At 45.9% G+C, this 14,106-nt stretch overlaps 1 protein-coding gene and 1 pseudogene across 1 annotated transcript in view; one reads left to right on the top strand and one right to left on the bottom strand.

Moving 5' to 3' along the window:
• CYTH4 (cytohesin 4) overlaps positions 1 to 14,106 on the bottom strand; it is a 44,155-nt gene that overhangs the window by 18,024 nt on the left and 12,025 nt on the right. The window contains exons 2-8 of the mRNA XM_066633404.1: positions 12,195 to 12,277; positions 10,525 to 10,589; positions 7,794 to 7,860; positions 5,889 to 6,007; positions 5,674 to 5,754; positions 3,813 to 3,925; positions 3,136 to 3,284 (exon numbers count right to left, since the gene is read on the bottom strand). Of these exons, the coding sequence (XP_066489501.1) occupies positions 3,136 to 3,284; positions 3,813 to 3,925; positions 5,674 to 5,754; positions 5,889 to 6,007; positions 7,794 to 7,860; positions 10,525 to 10,589; positions 12,195 to 12,277 (677 nt within the window). The remainder of the gene's footprint in view (positions 1 to 3,135; positions 3,285 to 3,812; positions 3,926 to 5,673; positions 5,755 to 5,888; positions 6,008 to 7,793; positions 7,861 to 10,524; positions 10,590 to 12,194; positions 12,278 to 14,106) is intronic.
• Positions 6,076 to 6,194, top strand: LOC136657716 (5S ribosomal RNA; annotated as a pseudogene).

Here is a 14,106-nt window from a genome sequence, read left to right as displayed (position 1 = left end):
GGATAGAATCCAGCAAAGTAGAGATTGAAGGTGGGTCCGACTCCACCGTAGAATCTCTGTGGGTTAAATTACCAGGCTTGAGCAGCGATGTAATACTGGGGGTGTGCTATCGTCCTCCAGACCAGAAATCTGATGGGGACCTTGAAATGAGGAAACAGATCAGGGAGGTGACAAGGAAGGACAGGGTTGTAATCATGGGGGACTTCAATTATCCTCATATTGACTGGGTCAATTTGTGTTCTGGTCACGATAAGGAAACCGGATTTCTTGACGTGCTAAATGACTGTGGCTTAGATCAGCTAGTCACGGAGCCCACCAGAGGACAGGTGACTCTGGATTTAATTTTGTGCGGTACGCAGGACCTGGTTAGAGATGTAAACGTTACTGAGCCATTGGGGAACAGTGATCATGCTGCGATCCGTTTTGACGTGCACGTTGGGGGAAGAATACCAGGCAAATCTCTAACAAAAACCCTTGACTTCCGACGGGCAGACTTCCCTCAAATGAGGAGGCTGGTTAGAAGGAGGTTGAAAGGGAGGGTAAAAAGAGTCCAGTCTCTCCAGAGTGCATGGAGGCTGCTTAAAACAACAGTAATAGAGGCCCAGCAGAGGTGTATACCGCAAAGAAAGAAGGGTTCCACTAAATCCAGGAGGGTGCCCGCATGGCTAACCAGCCAAGTTAGAGAGGCTGTGAAGGGCAAGGAAGCTTCCTTCCGTAAATGGAAGTCTTGCCCTAATGAAGAGAATAAAAAGGAACATAAACTGTGGCAAAAGAAATGTAAGAAGGTGATAGGGGAGGCCAAGCGAGACTATGAGGAACGCATGGCCAGCAACATTAAGGGGAATAATAAAAGCTTCTTCAAATATGTTAGAAGCAGGAAACCCGCCAGAGAAGCGGTTGGCCCTCTGGATGGTGAGGGAGGGAAAGGGGAGATAAAAGGAGACTTAGAGATGGCAGAGAAATTAAATGAGTTCTTTGCATCTGTCTTCACGGCAGAAGACCTCAGGCAGATACCGCTGCCCGAACGGCCCCTCCTAACCGAGGAGTTAAGTCAGATAGAGGTTAAAAGAGAAGATGTTTCAGACTTCATTGATAAATTAAAGATCAATAAGTCACCGGGCCCTGATGGCATACACCCAAGGGTTATTAAGGAATTGAAGAATGAAGTTGCAGATCTCTTGACTAAGGTATGCAACTTGTCCCTCAAAACGGCCACGGTACCAGAAGATTGGAGGATAGCAAATGTCACGCCTATTTTTAAAAAGGGAAAGAGGGGGGACCCGGGAAACTATAGGCCGGTCAGCCTAACATCCATACCGGGTAAGATGGTGGAATGCCTCATCAAAGATAGGATCTCAAAACACATAGACGAACAGGCCTTGCTGAGGGAGAGTCAGCATGGCTTCTGTAAGGGTAAGTCTTGCCTCACAAACCTTATAGAATTCTTTGAAAAGGTCAACAGGCATGTGGATGCGGGAGAACCCGTGGACATTATATATCTGGACTTTCAGAAGGCGTTTGACACGGTCCCTCACCAAAGGCTACTGAAAAAACTCCACAGTCAGGGAATTAGAGGACAGGTCCTCTCCTGGATTGAGAACTGGTTGGAGGCCAGGAAGTAGAGAGTGGGTGTCAATGGGCAATTTTCACAATGGAGAGAGGTGAAAAGCGGTGTGCCCCAAGGATCTGTCCTGGGACCGGTGCTTTTCAACCTCTTCATAAATGACCTGGAGACAGGGTTGAGCAGTGAAGTGGCTAAGTTTGCAGACGACACCAAACTTTTCCGAGTGGTAAAGACCAGAAGTGCTTGTGAGGAGCTCCAGAAGGATCTCTCCAGACTGGCAGAATGGGCAGCAAAATGGCAGATGCGCTTCAATGTCAGTAAGTGTAAAGTCATGCACATTGGGGCAAAAAATCAAAACTTTAGATATAGGCTGATGGGTTCTGAGCTGTCTGTGACAGATCAGGAGAGAGACCTTGGGGTGGTGGTGGACAGGTCGATGAAAGTGTCGACCCAATGTGCGGCGGCAGTGAAGAAGGCCAATTCTATGCTTGGGATCATTAGGAAGGGTATTGAGAACAAAACGGTTAGTATTATAATGCCGTTGTACAAATCGATGGTAAGGCCACACCTGGAGTATTGTGTCCAGTTCTGGTCGCCGCATCTCAAAAAAGACATAGTGGAAATGGAAAAGGTGCAAAAGAAAGCGACTAAGATGATTACGGGGCTGGGGCACCTTCCTTATGAGGAAAGGCTACGGTGTTTGGGCCTCTTCAGCCTAGAAAAGAGACGCTTGAGGGGGGACATGATTGAGACATACAAAATTATGCAGGGGATGGACAGAGTGGATAGGGAGATGCTCTTTACACTCTCACATAATACCAGAACCAGGGGACATCCACTAAAATTGAGTGTTGGGCGGGTTAGGACAGACAAAAGAAAATATTTCTTTACTCAGCGCGTGGTCGGTCTGTGGAACTCCTTGCCACAGGATGTGGTGCTGGCGTCTAGCCTAGACTCCTTTAAAAGGGGATTGGACGAGTTTCTGGAGGAAAAATCCATTATGGGGTACAAGCCATGATGTGTATGCGCAACCTCCTGATTTTAGGAATGGGTTAAGTCAGAATGCCAGATGTAGGGGAGAGCACCAGGATGAGGTCTCTTGTTATCTGGTGTGCTCCCTGGGGCATTTGGTGGGCCGCTGTGAGATACAGGAAGCTGGACTAGATGGGCCTATGGCCTGATCCAGTGGGGCTGTTCTTATGTTCTTATGTTCTTATGTAAAGAGTTCCACAGACCGACCACGCGCTGAGTAAAGAAATATTTTCTTTTGTCTGTTCTAACTCTCCCAACACTCAATTTTAGTGGATGTCCCCTGGTTCTGGTATTATGTGAGAGTGTAAAGAGCATCTCCCTATCCACTCTGTCCATCCCCTGCATAATTTTGTATGTCTCAATCATGTCCCCCCTCAGGCTTCTCTTTTCTAGGCTGAAGAGGCCCAAATGCCATAGCCTTTCCTCATAAGGAAGGTGCCCCAGCCCCGTAATCATCTTAGTCGCTCTCTTTTGCACCTTTTCCATTTCCATTCCCTCCCTGCATGCAGGGGCAGGAAATGAGCAGGAAGCCGTCTTACCCTCAGGAGTCCTTCATGCAGGTCCCCTCCGTCGTTGATGCCTCTGTTCATGGAAACAAACCTCTCAAAAGGGGGCTTGTCTTTGACGTTGGGATTGTGCAGGCTGGTGTTCAGCATGATGACAGAGAAAGAGAGGATATAACAGGTGTCTGCCAAAAACAACCAAGAAAAGAAATGAGTGGCAAAGTGGCTGGCAGAGTCTGGGGTTTCTGGGAATGTCTGGCAGGAGGAAAAAAAAAAGGAATGTGGCTCTCAGGCAGGAAAGCTTACAGAAGGGGCTCTTTAACCAGCTCAGAGGCAAACTTTGTATTTTAGCCAAATGAATATGCAGTTATGATACATTTGCTTCCTGTGGTGCAGGGGGAAGGTGGTTAACCTTCTGCTCCCACCACAACACCAGTCTGGATCAGGCCCCCCATGGCTATCTAGGGAAGAAAGCTCCCATTCGTGTTAAATTGATATATACCCAGTGCTCTGAACAAAATTCAATTTAAACCATAGAATTGTGGGGAATTTCAGATGCATAGGCTCCAGAACCAAGGCAAGTGAATTCTGAGTGCCAAGAAATTGAAATGAGCTGAAATCTGGAAGCATCCGTACAATAGTGTGGTAGCTATGCGGGCTAGCCTTTGCTTCACTGGGGCAATGAATGTTTCCCCCATCCTCCCCACAGCTACCTGTTGACTGAAAGACTCCTGGATTGCACTGACAGTACCAGTTGGCAAAGGCTTCCATCATACGGTCAATCTTCTGTGCCTCCCCAGGCAACCGAAAGCTCCAGAGGAACTGCCTATGAATGAAGGGACCACGTCATTAGATTGCTGCAATGAGATGAGCGCCATTTAAGTGGGAGAGTCTTCCTCCAGCACAGAAAGTTGAAAAAGATAGTCTTCCTGGAAATCTTTATTCTTCTTCCATATAGCTAGAGATTCAAATGCTCCATAAGTTGCACAGATCAATTGCTGTCCTGGCCCCTGTGCCACCTGGGGCCAGAAACGCAAAATGTTAGCCGCCGTGGCCTCAAAATGTCACTTTTGGTTTTTGGAGAAAACCTGGAGTGATGTTTTAAGGGTTTCTGAGGGCAGGGGAAGGCCATGTGCAGCCTTCCCGACCCCTTTCTGAGGCCTCTAGAAGGCCTTAAAAGGTCACTTCCAGTTTTTGCCTTTTTAGGTCTTCTGAAGGCCTCAGAAGCCTTCTGTGGACCAGGGAGGCCATTTGTAGCCTTCTCCAGCCCTCAGAAGGCCTAATAAGCCGTGTAAAGAGGCCCTAAGGGGTGAACAGGTGGTGGGGGAGGGAGTGATGGCAGCATCCCCACCGGGTTGTGCCCTAGCACATTTGCCCCCCCCAAACCCCCCAGGTATGCTGACTCCCCAGGTATGCCAGAATTTGATTCAATGTCATCCTACAAGAAACTGGAACTCTATAGACAAGTTCATGTGTAACTAAAATGCTGCATGGTTATGGAACTGACAGTGGGATTTGCATGATCCAAAAGTATGGATGTCGCATGCAATGATCCTACACACATTTTGTTTACTGTGTGTTCAAGTGCTGGGAAACTGCGTGTGGCCACAATTTTCCATTGCGTGTACACAGCACGTACAGGCAATGAATTTCAATTGCAACCCACTCTATATTTCTGGGGATACAGAAGTGCCACGCCACAAATTACACAAAGTATAATAATATTTTTAATAGCTGTCTAGCTTCTTGAAATTAAATTGCTCAGTATTCATTTTTTGTGGTTTTGATAAACTGTGGCAGCAAATCCTAGGCAATAAACGGATTCAGGAGATTTCTAGGTAGGAATTTCATCATGCAAATTTCATCATGCGTGAGCAGCTGTAATCCAAGAACACAGCATGCAATCAGAATCTCTTCCTCATTGTTCGACTACCTCTTTCCCAAATCACAGGAATCATATTAAAGATACTTGAGGCTTTAAGGTGCCTTCCTCGTAAGCAAGGCCTGTTTCACAATGACAGATATAGTGGGAACCAGGAAGTAGTCTGGCTACCTGAGATGTCAAAGATTGAAGATGGACCCTTCGACATGCAAATTATGTGCTCTATTGTGCGCTATTACGCCTCCCAGCAGGGCAGGGGCAGCCCAACAATGAGGTGACCCTGATGCAGCTTCCAATGGGGTGGGAAGAGCAGCAGATCTGGGCGAGACACCATGCCATCATTTCCTGTCCCCTTTCATACAGGAGAATGTATATCTACTATAGTATATTGAAGCACATGTTCAATACCACCTGTGAATTATAAGTACCTCCTGATAGCACATCAGCACAAAGATGAGGCTGCTTTTGAGGGTCGACATGATTGACTCAGTTGAACTTGGATGACAATACAGTATATGGGATGACTGGAATTTACCTTCAGGCTCACAGAGAAAAACAGTGGTTTCAGGCACACTGGGTGCAAATGAGTCTCCACCTATGCAGCACCTGGACTTCTCTTCTCTCTTCAGTAGTCCCAAGAGGCAGCTGCAGCCCCAAGTTAGCTCATGCTATGACTGTTGATGAACACTCACCTTAGTGCTTGCACGAGGTTGAGATTAGCAAACTGGTGACATTGGACAAAGGCCTGAAGAACCTGGAGGTTCAGTGGATCCCTGGCAAAGAGAAAGAGAACCGAATGAGATGGCGAGAGGACATGTACACCCAAACTCGCACTCTTTCCCATGGCCTGCAAGCCAGAACAAACAATGCCATGCGTGTGTTCACCCACAGAAGACACTGTACCTACCTTTGCCCCAAGTAATCTCCAATGGCTGTCTTGTTGAGGCCTTCTCCCTTGTGAAGAAATTTGGCAATTTCTTGCACGTCGTATGACAGCACCATGTGTTCAGTCAGATATTGGATGCCCTGCTTGGAAGAAGCAGAATCATGTATCATGGAGAGTCTTACCTACAAGTTATCCTAGCAGAGAGAGCACCATTGCAACTGTTACCCTGCACATGCCCAATCTTGTCTGATCTTGGAAGCTAAGCAGGGTCAGGCCTGGTTAGTACTTGGATGGGAGACCACCTAGGAATACCGGGTGCTGTAGGTTTATACCATAGTCTTTCGAGACTGAAGGTTGCCAACCATAGTTTCCACTAACCAGAGAACTGGGAGCCCGTTGAGAGATGACAAATCCATGAGAATGACTCACACAATCTCCCCCAGCTCAAATGGTGGGCAGCCCAATGCTAAGCTGCACTGGAACAGGCGGGCCAACTGGCCTACACTGTATCTTGCGCAGGTTAGGAGGTGGCTGCAGCACAACTTGAAGTAAGGGGACACTTATCCTTTGGAATTCTCTCAACAGGGTAAGAGTCGATGTGCTTCACTTTTCCATATTAAGCAGGAGCTGCGTGACGGAGTGGGGATCCAGATGGAGACCACATCATGGTAGACTGGGGCGCAAGCACTTTGCCCCCAGCATGGTCCCAAATTGGATCCCTTCCCCAACATCTCCTGCTTAATAAAGAAAAGTTCAGCATGGCAGCGCTTGTTATGTGCTTCGTACCATTTGGTTTCACAAACGGGATGAGCAAAGACCCCACCCCACCCCCGTCTGCTAGTAGTGACTACAATGGCAGCCCACAGTTCATCTTGCCCCTTGCAGTGTTTTTTTTTTTCAAACCAGATGCTGTCAACCTTGTGGAAAAGGGAGATGTTCCAGGCCCCACTTTATGTTGTTGTAACCACTGTTGTAGAGTAACCAGTTCCGAACTACAAGGGGAGGCCCATAACAGACACCAGTATAAAGATGTCTTAGCCAATGAATTGTTTTAGAGCAATCAGCTGAGCTGCCTTGAGAGCAACTGAGGTTCTATTTGCATATGAATAGAGGCCATTGTTCTGAAGCAAGTTGCAACAACCTTTCTCTTTTAGAATGAACACCAGGGTTCTCAAGAAGTGGAACCTTACAACCAGTCTCCTTATGTACTGTTGAACTTGTAGGTTGCTGTTGAAGAAATAAAGACCCAGAGTGCCCTGAGATGGCTGTATTCTTATGTGAACTATACAGTAGGCCACTAGCTTCTTTATAGAGTCATAAAATCCATATTGCCTCTGTATATAACTTTTTTTTTTTTTTTTTGGTTAGAAGCTGAAAAAAGAGACACCTGTTCATTGAAGATGTCTTTATTTAGGAATGTGCTTTGAATTTGTTTTATCATTTTTGGCATCAATGAGGTGCTGCATAATGAGCAATACTAAGCTCTACCAGTATTTTATAATGAGCAACACCAAAGCCTAACAGCAATTAAAAATGATGTGTTGCCGGACCATAGATTATACTAACAAGTTTTTTCAAGATGTCATTTTGGGGAAATCATATTATGTTTGGAGAAACTGAAAGCTAAATTTTAACAAGCTTGCTGGTCGCTGAGCTTGTAAATCACATGAGTGTCACATGCATTATGGGATGGTCCTTGTGAATCTATAAATGCACTGTATGTTTTTGTAATGGTGTGTATCCCTTCATAACTGACCTGCGTGTCAGATATGTTAGATTTGCACTGGGCAATTGCTCTTAATAACAACAATGCAAAGAAAGAATCTCTGAACTAGAAGCTGCCTGGGTCTCCAGTGTGCTATTTCTCCAGATCAGAACCCAAGGGAACAGCTTCCCAACACTGCATGCATACAGTCCAGATCTTACTTTTGTGGGATCCATGTTAAATTTCTTCCGTCCAATGCTTAGATCTTTGTCCCTCTGAGCCAGTTTGCTGCAAATACACAGAGAAGGCTTGAATATAGAGCAGATTTTTAAAAGGGCAGAGTGTTTTGTTCTCCTGAGTACTAACCAATTCCTTGCTAATTCCCAGTGAGGCATCCCAAATCTTCCCCATTCTGCGGCAGTCAAAGTCAATTCACACAACAGCCATTTCACCAAACCTTTCTGCCATAGAGACTCAAGGATTGGATGTGTTTATGGTTCACCACTTTCAGGCTGAGCTAGATCATTCAGCCGAAGGACTCGTTTGATGGAATTGTGTGCAGTGAAAGTTAGCTCAATATCCCTTTCTGGTTTCTTTGTGGAAAGCCACTGTGGGAGGGGGCAATTTGAAATGGGAAAACATGTAGGGAAAGGGTTAAATAATCCCCATTCCTGCTTCTCCATTTCCAGTTGCCCTTTCCTGAAGTGGTTTTGTTTTTATACACAAATAGAGCCATCAGGCTACTGCTACACGCAGGGCCTGCAGTGAGCAGTAATCAACACACATCACAACAGTCATAAATGCAGTCGGCCTCACCCAAAACGACTTGTGGTGGCACCCATGTGAATGTGTTGAAGGACAAACTTCCTCATTCACCATTTCTCTTACAATAGGCTAGTTACGGGATTGGCTCACTCAAGCCCTGAAACGAATGGGGTTTGGTTGTTTTTGGCTGGGTTTCCATGAACATCAGTGAACAATAATGGGCACTGTAGGAGACCATGCCTTCTTTCTGTACTGAACAAACTTCATGCTGTTCTTGCTCCAAGCTCAAGTGACTTTAGTTATATGGGAATCAGACATTCTAATCAGAATTAGGTACATCAGACCAAAGGCTCACCTAGTTAGCATCCTGCTTCTCACAGCTGCCATCAGCAGCTTCTGAAGAACCTTCTTTTGCAGGCAACCTTCAGTCTTGAAAGACTATGGTATCGCGCTCTGAATAGTGGTTCTGGAACAGCGTCTAGTGTGGCTGAAAAGGCCAATTCGGGAGTGACAATCCCTTCCACACTGGGAGCAAGTGCAGTCTGTCCCTGGTCTGTCTCCCTGGCTATGGGCCTTCCTTCTTTGCCTCTTAGCCTCAGACTGCTGGCCAAGTGTCTCTTCAAACTGGGAAAGGCCATGCTTCATAGGCCATTTGAAGAACCTTCAAATGTCGGCTAAGGTGTTATGTGAAAATCCCCTTTTTTTCCTTTTAGTTGTGATTTTCTCTCTATATCTGGTTATGTTACTATGGACTAAAATATCATGCAGGCTAAACTTCTCACACAGGCCACATTTCCAAAACTCTGGTCAAGTGACAAGCTCATGGTCACACAACCACCACCTCCCCATGGTCACACATTATGGGAGGAAGTCTGGCATCTTAAATAATTGTTTAAGTGTCTCCTACATTACCGTATTCATTGTATTGTTTTAACCCAATCACTGTTTCAGTACTGTATGCAAACTTAAACTGCCTTCTTGTGTTGCTGATTCATTGTATTGTTTAAGTTCCCCCAACTAGGAAGCCAGCCATTGACCCCATTGAATTTTGCTGATAACCGACATCCTGATCCTTTCAATGCTTTACACACTCCAAGCACCCTGCTGTGGGGTAGTAATCAAGCTATCATCCAGCACAGCACTCTCCCCAAACCCCTTTTAAGTAAGGGCTTCCCCTCACACACTCTCTGGCTCTCTCTCTCCAAGGACCAAGACATCTGTGTTGTGTCAGAGGGTCCTCTTCACAGGACTCCCCCCCCCCCCAACTGCTCTACAGGACAGGTAACTATCTTGTGCCTGGAACTCTTTCCCTTCTCTCCCCCCCCCTTTTTCTCCCCTTCTCTCCCCATCTTTAGTTAGCAGCCGGGGTTGGCAGATCAGGGACCCCTAAAATCCTTCCCTACAACCTTTCCTTTTTCTAATTTCCTCGGATGCACCAAATACTCTTTACACGCAACCACCATGAAAGCGAGGTACACTAGATTCAAGTACTAGGACCAAGAAACATACACTTATCATTTCTCCATGTGCATTATGTTTACTTTTGTGCTTTTGTAATAAAACTATAATCTTTTATTAAAAGTTATCTCTCAGTCTCCTCTTTAAGCAAAAGGGAATTTCTCTGCATTACGCCGTCTTGTTATCCAGCCTACGATCCTAAGGTTCCAATAAGGGCAGTGTAATAATTCCCCTAAACAAAACAGCCCTTTTGGTAACAAAGGATGCTCCGAGTCATTTTGCATGTTAAGAGCTATGAAATGACCCATCAAATGCCTTGCAATGTAACTAGCGCAGTGGGACTCTGGCATTCAGCAGGTACTGCCTTGGGTCATGAGAACCAATCTGGACTTTGCTGGATCACCTCCTGCTGTCCCTGGGAGCTGTGCCAGGTCCTGTAATGCTCAAGTCTGAACAGCTGCTTATAACTGGCTCTGTGATCGGAGGCCTTCTGCTCGCTGCTGCAAAATGTGCAGCTGGTTGCTATCTGCTTCGGGTCAGCCCTTCTCAGGTCTTGCAGGCTCTCAGTCCAGCTGCAGTAGGACTCAGAGACTCCTCTTCTGGGACATGTCAACAAAGCTTCATAGACGGCGTGGGTTCCTTAAAAGCTTTTGATCTCCTCCAGATTCAGAGAAAGAACATTTACACACAACGTCCCTATCCTCTCTTCATACATAACTGGCACCTCACCTGGTTTGTGACTGTTGGAATTTATCAATCTCTGCAAATACTTCAGCAATTTCATCTTTCAATTTCTATGAGAGACAGAGAGAGAAAAAAAGAATGAGGAGGGGGAAGTGTATACTGGATCCTTTCCCAACATTCGCTGCAAAAGCCTAGTGAGTGGAGCGGAAGCTTTCCTCTGCAGGAAAGATCAGCTGCACTTTGCTGCTAAAACAGATGACAGCATCCAGGGCCAGCTTTAAGCCAATTGGGCTCTGTGCCTAAGGGCCCCCCACATCAGGGTAATCTAGTCTTATATGCAATTTTATGTTAAAATCTACTTAGATCCATTTGGTCCATTAATTCACACATGATTTTTAATTGTGACTGCACATTTTGATTGCTTTCCATTCTACCGTAGAGAGAGTAACTCCAAAACTAATTTTATGTATATGTCTAAAATTCTACAGACCTTGGCTGTGAGCTTGGGGCTCCACAAAAAAAAGTTTCCAGTTGGGCCAGCCATGATACCATCTGGTGATAAATGGCCCCCTTCCCCCATTTTTTATTTTTTTTTTGCCCATGCTTCTTTATTTTTTTTTTGGGGGGGGGGGCATTTCTAGTTCCCCAGAGTACTTTGGGATGGTGTAGTCTCTCAAAGAGATTACCTGGCATCCTATATACAGATGCCGTTATCCCCGAGATGCTTCTCTGAGGTTCTCTGTTTGAAATGCCATTCCCAAAAAAGCCACATGTGCAAGATATGAATGGATTTTTCTTCATGCCTGTGACCTGCTGAACACAACCACTGCTAGCCAACCTTCCTGTTGAAACCAACATGTGCCCACCTGGTAAAGGGATAGGATGGATAGGATAGGATGGAGTGACCCTAAGCCTCATCCAATCAGATGGCTCAAGGATATCATGAAACCTAGGTGATACATGCTTCTGCATGTAGCTGGAAATGTATGATAGAGCACCTGCTTTGCACACAGAGGGTGTCAGGCTCAATCCCTGGCATCTCTAGCCATGATCATACAATGCACATGCAGCTGCTTTGCATCAGATGCACATGCATCAGGCCATCTGGTTCAGTACTGTTCAATAATGAACAGTACTGCTGCTGACAACAAGTGCCAGCAGCACTCCAAGGTTTCAGACAGGGGTCTTTCCCAGTCCTACCTGGAGACCCTGGGGATGAACTTGGGACCTTCTGCATACAAGCCAGGCACTTGACTACAGAGCTACAGCCCAGTTAGACTGCAGTTACTCCTGTTCTACAGATGGAGATCATCTGCTGAAATAAGTGATCTACCCAAGTGAATCAGAGGGATTGTTGAATAGAGCTCCAGCACGTACTCACCCCTCTCCCACTAACCTGGGAGCAGGTCCACTATCACCTTGAATGCATTTTGTACATATTGTGCGGCAGGGAGACAGCAACACCATTCACGAAGCCAGTCATCATTCAGAGAATGATTTAGGTCCCAATCCTATCCAACTTTCCAGTTCTGGTGTAGCCATGCCAATGGGGCATATGCTACACCCTGCAGTAGGGGGGCTTTCACGGAGGCCTCCTCCAGGTAGGGGAACATTTGCTTCCTTTCCTTAGGGCTGTATAGCAGTTGCACTGGAAAGTTGGATAGGATTGGGTCCTTAGCCTGTATACAGAAGGGGGTGGGTGGCTTGCTTCCTACCTGAATGTCCTCCAGTAGCTCTTTCTTGTGCTTCTTGATGGACTCTAGCTCAGCCTCCTCAGTCTTAGTCAAGTCAGATGATTCTAAAAGAAAAACACACAAAGAAGAGGGTTGTTGTTGTTTTTACCTGAGAACTCTTTGCATGTTAAGGGTGTAGATAAGGGACAGTGCCAAGTAATCTGCAGTTTGAAGCATTTTGTGCAGATGCAATCCCAGGAGATTGCAAGAGTCTACTGTCCACCACACCAAACTTCCAGCGGCTTCACTTCTCAACTCTTTAAACTCTTTAAATTTAAACTCTTTAAATTTAAATTTAAACTCTTTAAACACCACACCACACCAAACACCAAACACCAAACTCTTTAAACACCACACCAAACTTCCAGCGGCTTTGCTTCTCAACTCTTTAAACTCTTTAAATTTAAACTCTTTCAATTTCATTCCAAAGCATCTTTTCAATAAGGAATGTCCAACGTTTGGTAACTATTTCATCAAACTGTCACGTTGAAACAACCAAGCACTCAATGCAAGAAATGATTCATATTGTAAATCTCATATATGAGGTATTCCCCAGAAAATATGCCTTGGTTGCCTCCCTTGCATTTCATGGGAAGCTAAGATGTTTTGGGGTTTTAAAAGAGGCCATTAGAGGCCTTGCTGTCAACCAGTTGCTATACATAGACAATACCTTCAACTGTGCTCAGTTCCTCTTTTACACTTAGGAAGTTGGGTGGGTGATGTCAGAGATGAGAAGACCACAACATGATTCACTCAAGAGCAAAAAGAAGCAGAAGTAGCGGTCTGTGGGGTGCCAGCTACATAGTTAAATAAAGGTTGCTGCACAGCAAAAATGTGACAATAAATGGGAAGCCACTGCTATAACTGCACATAAGTATTAGCAACTGCCAAGACTCTCAGCTCTCTATAAATAGTGAGGTGCCTTGTTAACATCTATATTATAAACTCTTTACACAGGACTTTGAATTCAATAGTTTTTTTTACAGAGGAATCAAACCACATCTGAACCCAAATTCAAAAACCTGTGAAGAGGGGGTTGTCCCCCCCAATGAACAGGAACTGACCCTGCATCTAAAATCTCTGTTAGCACAATTCTTTGCAAGTCTACTCAAAAGTAAGCCCAAACAAGTCCAGTGGGACTTCCAGCCTGGCAGCCCAATCTTAGACTTCGCACGAGGAACCGGTCGATGCTGGTTCCCCCTTTGCGATGGCACAGACTGCTGTAAAGCAGTTAGCACCTGTTGCAAAAGGAGCTCCGACAGTGCATGATTTAGTGCGCTGCCGGGAATACCAGTGGGAAGGCCTGTGCCTTTCTTCCCCCATTATCAGAGGTTTCCCCGCTTGCCAGAGCATGTAAGATGATGGGAGAGGCAGGAGGGGGTGGCAAGAGGGCAGAACAGAGACAGGGAGAGAGCGAAAGAAGGCAAAGATGGGCAGATTGGGTCCCAGGAGGGATCAGCGGTGCCAACCCCGCTGATAACTGTACCCCCTTCCCAGGCCCAATCCTGTGGTGTGGGTCAGTGCAGAACTATGCCAGCAAAATAGCTGTCGTAGGTCCAAGTAGACCCACATGTACTATTGAGGCTTACCTCCAGGTAAGGGAATGATGATTCCCTTACCTAGAGGAGACCTCCTGGACTGCCCCACCACCACCACAGGATGCAGCAGTTGCCCTATTGTTGCCGCTGCACTAACAGATGGCGGAGGGGATAGGATTGGGCCCTCAGTTGCTTAGATCCAGAAACAAACCCCAAGACACAAAATGTGATAACTGATTTAGAACCACTGGATCAATAATCAAGGATATGTCCTGGATCAAAGATCAAGGATCCTTATTGATCAAGCATCAATAATCAAGGATCAATCACCAAGGATCTGTCCTGGGACCAGTGTT

Source organism: Tiliqua scincoides, chromosome 7, assembly GCF_035046505.1.
Source record: "Tiliqua scincoides isolate rTilSci1 chromosome 7, rTilSci1.hap2, whole genome shotgun sequence".
In the NCBI taxonomy this organism is placed as follows: domain Eukaryota; kingdom Metazoa; phylum Chordata; class Lepidosauria; order Squamata; family Scincidae; genus Tiliqua; species Tiliqua scincoides.
This window is presented reverse-complemented; position numbering and strand designations above follow the sequence as displayed.